We start from the raw sequence: 7,390 nt of genomic DNA on the forward strand, positions 1-7,390 counted from the left end.
TGGATCCGCCATGTCACAGAAGACTAAAGGATACATAAACACGACCAGCCACGACATCTGCAGGAGGCCAAGTTTACCATCCCCCCCATAACACGACCAGCTACGACCCCTGCAGGAGGCCAAGTTTACCATCCCCCCCACAACACGACCAGCTACGACCCCTGCAGGAGGCCAAGTTCACCCCCCCCAACAACACTACCAGTCACGACCCCTGCAGGAGGCCATGTTCACCCCCCCCCCCCACAACACGACCAGCTACGACCCCTGCAGGAGGCCATGTTCACCCCCCCCCACAACACGACCAGCCACGACATCTGCAGGAGGCCAAGTTCACCATCCCCCCCACAACACGACCAGCCCATTTACAAGAGCACTGTTGGGGTTTAGTGGAGGATGGAGTCAAGATGAGAGAGAGAGAGAGAGAGAGAGAGAGAGAGAGAGAGAGAGAGAGAGAGAGAGAGAGAGAGAGAGAGAGATTTTGTGACTACAGTCTACCTTACTACGTTGCCTACCTGAATCTGGTTTACTCTGGCATGTTCCCACATTTTCTTCCCCTTTACATACACCCTCGAGTCTACTGTTTATTCCTAGCATTCTGCTGAGGGTGCAAGACGAATTCGTCATATCAAGGTAGCAATCCCTATATATCAAACTCCAACCGGCTCTCTCTACACACAATATTTTGTGCATTTAATAATAGAAGATTCGGTGATATTTCTTGAGGTACACCAAGAATGATAGCCTTAATATTACTGAAGGTCTATACAAATTGGATAGCTTTACTGTGGATAAAATTTGTAAACAGTTCCCCTTCTTGTACACATAATAAGTTTATGATACACTTGATGTCAGACTTGAATGCACCAGTCCTCCATTTGGGTAGTCACACTGTTTACCAAATAGCGTCCTAGCTACATCAGTTCGTTGTATGTCAACTGAGTGTTATATTTCTTAATTATATCTCCCCTGATAATGTGATTATTACACGAAAGTGCACTAGGGAACTTATCGTGTTTCATTCACCCGTGGATTCATAGGAATATAAACGCGCTCAATTGTGATCCTTTCCTCTCTCTCTCTCTCTCTCTCTCTCTCTCTCTCTCTCTCTCTCTATATATATATATATATATATATATATATATATATATATATACATATATATATAAACACGAGACACAGCGTCGTCTCTGATCCATGATTGGGTGTGTGTTTGTGTGTTTATGTGCCTGATTACCTATTTGTACTGTACGGGAAGAGAGAGTTTTATGCCCGTGAGGCTACATCCTTGCGCGTGTGTGTGTGTGTGTGTGTGTGTGTGTGTGTGTGTGTGTGGTGGGGGGGTATATTTATTCCTGTCGAGCATTTCCTTTCCGCTTATAAATCTCGCCGACTCCACCACCCCGCCCACGTGTGTGTGGACCTTGAGGCCAAACCGCCTCGAACCGTGATTTATATCGTCCAAGGTGACTTCCCTCCACCCTCCTCTCGACCCACCCTCGCCTAAGAGGAGACATTGAAAAAGGCCTCGAAAGTCTCGCTTGCAAAAGTCACGATAAATCTACCTCCTCAGTCTGTACGTATGTTTGCATTTACGTATGTCTGTATTATCTTTTTTTTTTTACATACGCAATTACATGTATAAATACATAAGTACATATACACATACATACACACACTAAAAATAATGTACTATTTTTTTTTATCATACTTTGTCGCTGTCTCCCGCGTTAGCGAGGTAGCGCAAGGAAACAGACGAAAGAATGGTCATCCCACCCACATACATATGTATATACATACACGTCCACACACAGCACATGTACATACCTATACATCTCAACGTATACAAATATATACAAACAGAGACATACATATATACACATGTATATAATTCATACTGTCTGCCCTTATTCATTCCCGTCGCCACCCCGCCACACATGAAATGACAACCCCCTACCCCCGCGTGTAAGCGAGGTAGCGCTAAGAAAAGACAACAGGGACCACTTTGTTCACATTCAGTCACTAGCTCTCGTGTATAATGCACCGAAACCACAGCTCCCTTTCCACATCCATGCCCCACACAACTTTCCGTGGTTTACCCAGACGTTTCACATGCCCTGGTTCAATCCATTGACAGCACGTCGACCCCGGTATACCACATCGCACCAATTCACTCAATTCCTTGCAAGCCTTTCACCCTCCTGCATGTTCAAGCCCCGATCACTCAAAATCTTTTTCACTCCATCTTTCCACCTCCAATTTGGTCTCCCACCACTTCTCGTTCCTCGAGTACTTATGTATGTATATACGTATGTATGTAATCATGTATGTATATATGTAATTACGTATGTATGTATAGGTAATTATGTATGTAATTATGTATATGTATGCAAGTATTTGTATTTATGTATGATTGAATTTATGTATTTGTATGTATGTATGTATGTAATGCATGGTGTTCAGTTTAATGGTTGTATACAGTTATAAGCCACAAGGCATAATACGCATTTATCTATTCACCTATTTATGCATAGTTCTCTCAGGACCGATTCCTGCGAGAGAGTCCTGGTGTTGCCCAATACCTACTTTCTAAAGGCACCCGCAACCAGAGCCTGCGTTCCTTCCCGTAGCAGTAATACGTAAGACACCTTTGGAAAGATCGTTTCTTTTAACGACACTGTACAACCTAGCGACACAAAGGTGACTTTTCTCTCGCTGGTGGAGCCCGGGCACACCGCCGGGATCCGTATCAAACGCATCGAAACGTGCAGAATATAACAATACGATGGTACCGACGTCTTCTGTAAATAAGACACACACACACAGAGGAGGTGTTGTAAGTCCTTACGACGTTAAGAACTGAGAGAAACGGTGCCACGAGTCTTTTCATAACGGGCTAAGCCATTGTTGCGTCATCTTGTCAAGGTAATTGAAGAATGTGAAATAGATTTTATGCAACAGCCGCCTGTCACGTTTCTCTTTTCGTCTTTGGACAGGAATGAAAAAAAAAAAAAGTATAGAAAGAAACTAATATTTCTATTTCCAGACGCCTTTTGGAAATGAATCCTCCTCCTCCTCTTTGCTGAGGTCCTGAAATTTTTGTTGTCATCTCTCTCTCTCTCTCTCTCTCTCTCTCTCTCTCTCTCTCTCTCTCTCTCTCTCTCTCTTTCGAGAGCCACCACTTCTGAATATTCTTACAAGGTAAAGAGATGCGCGAACTGAACAAAAAAGAGAAATATCAAAAGATGCAAAGGGCAAGAGGAGGAGGGGGAGGAAAGTTGAGAGAGAGAGAGAGAGAGAGAGAGAGAGAGAGAGAGAGAGAGAGAGAGAGAGAGAGAGAGAGAGACCCCAATGTAAAACACAGGAAAGCAGAGAAAGCGTCCGTCAACCCTATACCTCCCTCTAAAACCCCACTGACCTCCAAACACTCCCGCACCTCCTAAATACACAACTGCCAGACCCAACGACCTAAACCTCTGTCGGTCTGAACGTGATTTTTTTTTTCTTTTAAGACGTAAAGATCGTCAAATCTCACCACAGGAGGCCAACAACTAACCCCCTTTTTTTCCTCGACTTCAACAGAAAAACCAATGCAATAAACCAGGGTTACAGGTTGTAAGCCAGACCCTCTCTCTCTCTCTCCACTTTACGCCTTAACACGAGACTTGAGAGAGAGAGAGAGAGAGAGAGAGAGAGAGAGAGAGAGAGAGAGAGAGAGAGAGAGAGAGAGTTTCAACGCTCTGTTGTTCAACGCCCCCTCCTTCCCTTCTGGGCTCTATATTTCGTTTGAACGGCACGCCTTGCTTTAAATGCCATGTTCGCTTTCAACGCTATGTGTTCCCCCCCCGAACGCCATGCATTAACGCCGTTTGCTACGTTTCAACGCCACGCTCTGTTTTCAACGCCATGCTTCTTTTTTCGTGACCATGATGCACGTTTCAACGCCCTATCTCCGTCCCAGGGCACAACGTCTCGTTGGCCAGTTCGTCTACGAGCGGCTCTGGTCTCTCGCTGTAAACCTGATTAGAATCGTTTTTTCAGGATTGATTGGCGAACTTCGGTATATATTCCAGTACGCGCGGGTACTTACCAGTACATGAACTACCCTATTACAATGTACTTATGCTTGTATTTCTTATCACGAATATATATATATATATATATATATATATATATATATATATATATATATATATATATATATATATATATATATATATATATATATATATATATATATATTCCTATGAGTCCACGGGGAAAATGAAACACGATAAGTTCCCAAGTGTACTTTTGTGTAATAATCACATCATCAGGGGAGACGCAAAAGAAATATAAGTCAGTTGACATGCATCGAAGAGGCGAAGCTAGCTTCGTCTCTTCGATGCATATCAGGTGTACTTCCCAGTATTGTCGTACATCGTATGGGTTATGTACTCATGCCACCAGGAGTGTGTGTAGGATCAAATATGTACTTCAATTACCATTGTACATGTACTTCTCGTGTCTATACTTCACAAGTGTACCTACAACACCTGTGGAACCTGAAACCACGAAAGTACTTTTCCGTGGTGGTTGTACCCTGTCATAGATATATATCTACCGTCTCTCACTCCCCGCATCTTCCACTAATTTACTACCTACTACCCCTTCTTCATCACGAATGTACTACCTACTAGCCACTGTCCACTAATGTATAACCTACTACCCCCCTCTTCGCTATGAATGTACCACTTACAACCCCCTTCTTCACCACGAACGTACCACCCTCATTGTAGGTGTACACTTCCTTCATCTGTGCGTCCCTCACTCAAACTTTCTGGTGGTCTACATCTCCTGTGTATACCTCTCGACCTTGAGTTTAATTTTCATTCCTGTTTTCTTTAAAAAGAATTATGTTTATTCTCTAACTGTGCGTCACACCAGTGTATTACCTTAACACCACCAATGAAAGTATATAATATATATATATATATATATATCCTATGTTCTTCCTGCAGCATAACTCGTATATATGCATCTCTGAAGTATATTCTTTCATTCCTCTCGTCTCTCCAAGTTCTTCAGCGTCTCATTGGAAAATCCTTTTGTGTTGTCTGTAGATGATAATGGAGTCGGAACACCTTTTACAGTACAGTGCAGTAGAGTACAGTACAGTACAGTAAAGCACAGTACATTACGGTACATTACAACATAGTACAATACAATGCGGTACAATACAGCACACTAAAATATGGTACACATACAGTACAGCAGAGATAGTATAGTACGCCACAGTACAGATAGTATAGTACAAACAGTACAGAGTACAGTACATACAGTACAGTACAGAGTACAGTACATACAGTACAGTACAGAGTACAGTACATACAGTACAGTACAGAGTACAGTACATACAGTACAGTACAGAGTACAGTACATACAGTACAGTACGGAGTACACTACATACAGTACAGAGTACAGTACATACAGTACAGTACAGAGTACAGTACATACAGTACAGTACAGAGTACACTACATACAGTACAGTACAGAGTACACTACATACAGTACAGTACAGAGTACACTACATACAGTACAGTACAGAGTACACTACATACAGTACAGTACAGAGTACACTACATACAGTACAGTACAGAGTACAGTACATACAGTACAGTACAGAGTACACTACATACAGTACAGTACAGAGTACACTACATACAGTACAGTACAGAGTACAGTACATACAGTACAGTACAGAGTACACTACATACAGTACAGTACAGAGTACACTACATACAGTACAGTACAGAGTACCCTACATACAGTACAGTACAGAGTACACTACATACAGTACAGTACAGAGTACCCTACATACAGTACAGTACAGAGTACAGTACATACAGTACAGTACAGAGTACACTACATACAGTACAGTACAGAGTACACTACATACAGTACAGTACATCATGCCTGGCTGTCACAGAAACACAGTGTCACAGAAACACAGTGAGTTGACGTTAGTGAGAAAATGAAGACAATAACAGAGCTACTACTGCTGCTCTCTGTTCAAGTGGTGGCCGTTCAGGTGATGACCACCACGGTGAGGAGGGAGGGAAGGTGCTCACCTGTCTATACTGATGGCTACGAGGTTGAAGATGGAGGATGTGGAACATACGACATCCATCGCAATGTAGAGGTCACACACGATGGGTCCCAGCCCCCAGTAGCCGCACATCAGCTGTAGGGAAGAGAGAAGAGAAGAGAGAGGGAGTTAGTCAGTCAGCGCACACGACCAACATGGAGACGGGGTTGTGCCACAGCCTGGGGAACAGAGAGAGAGAGAGAGAGAGAGAGAGAGAGAGAGAGAGAGAGAGAGAGAGAGAGAGAGAGAGAGAGAGAGAGCACAGTTTGTGGATAGAAAGATACATAGGCCTAATGTGACGCATGTTCATAATACAATGGCTGGAAAAGGAGAGAGAAGGAGAGAGATATACTAACGTAAATATACGAGTAAATCATATGTGAATATCTGTATAAAAAGAAAGAGTAATTTAGAGTACGATTAGAAACAATCGTCTTGCTGAAAGCAAACTAGATTATCAAAAAATTATTCTAATGAATGCCAATTATATACATCTCATGATAAAACATAAAGCTGTACATCATAAAACTATACACATTATCATTCATTTATTTATACTTTGTCGCTGTCTCCCGCGTTAGCGAGGGAGCGAAAGGAAACAGACGAAAGAATGGCCCAACCACCCACATACACATGTATATACATACAAGCCCACACACGCACTTACACATACCTATACATGTAAATACATGTAAATATAGGAATACCTATACATACACAGACATATACATATGTAAACACGTACACATGTACATATTTATACTTGCTGCCTTCATCCATTATATAATATATATATATATATATATATATATATATATATATATATATATATATATATATATATATATATATATATATAAAAGCTTCGGTTAGCCCTAAAGCTTAGCCGTACCACGAACACTGTTCACTTCGGAGCCCAACGTCGTCTTTGTCTTCGTCCTCCTGGGGATGCCATCCTTCACCCCTCTTAACTGCTAATTAGCCAGCCGTAACGAGGCCGCACACTGCGATAGTGGCTAAAAGAAAACGTCAAAAACAAAAGAGGTCTCTCTCTCTCTCTCTCTCTCTCTCTCTCTCTCTCTCTCTCTCTCTCTCTCTCTCTCTCTCTCTCTCTCTCTCTCTCTCTCTCTCTCCGCCCCATCCTCCTCCCCTGACCCCACCTTCAGCTTGGTAAACAACAAAGGGAAGTAAATTATGACTGAGGCGACGCGTCGTGTGTGTGTGTGTGTGTGTGTGTGTGTGTGTGGGACTTGGTGCCAATAGGAC

The 7,390-nt window shown here is 42.5% G+C and overlaps 1 protein-coding gene across 1 annotated transcript in view; it reads right to left on the reverse strand.

Annotated features, from left to right (window-relative positions):
* The window catches only part of Dop2R (dopamine D2-like receptor), an 80,280-nt gene extending 74,063 nt beyond the window's left edge, over positions 1–6,217 (reverse strand). The window contains exon 1 of the mRNA XM_071683409.1: positions 6,108–6,217. Within this exon, the coding sequence (XP_071539510.1) occupies positions 6,108–6,217 (110 nt within the window). The remainder of the gene's footprint in view (positions 1–6,107) is intronic.
* Positions 6,218–7,390: the final 1,173 nt, after the last annotated feature.

Source organism: Panulirus ornatus, chromosome 3 (genome assembly GCF_036320965.1).
Source record: "Panulirus ornatus isolate Po-2019 chromosome 3, ASM3632096v1, whole genome shotgun sequence".
Classification (NCBI taxonomy): domain Eukaryota; kingdom Metazoa; phylum Arthropoda; class Malacostraca; order Decapoda; family Palinuridae; genus Panulirus; species Panulirus ornatus.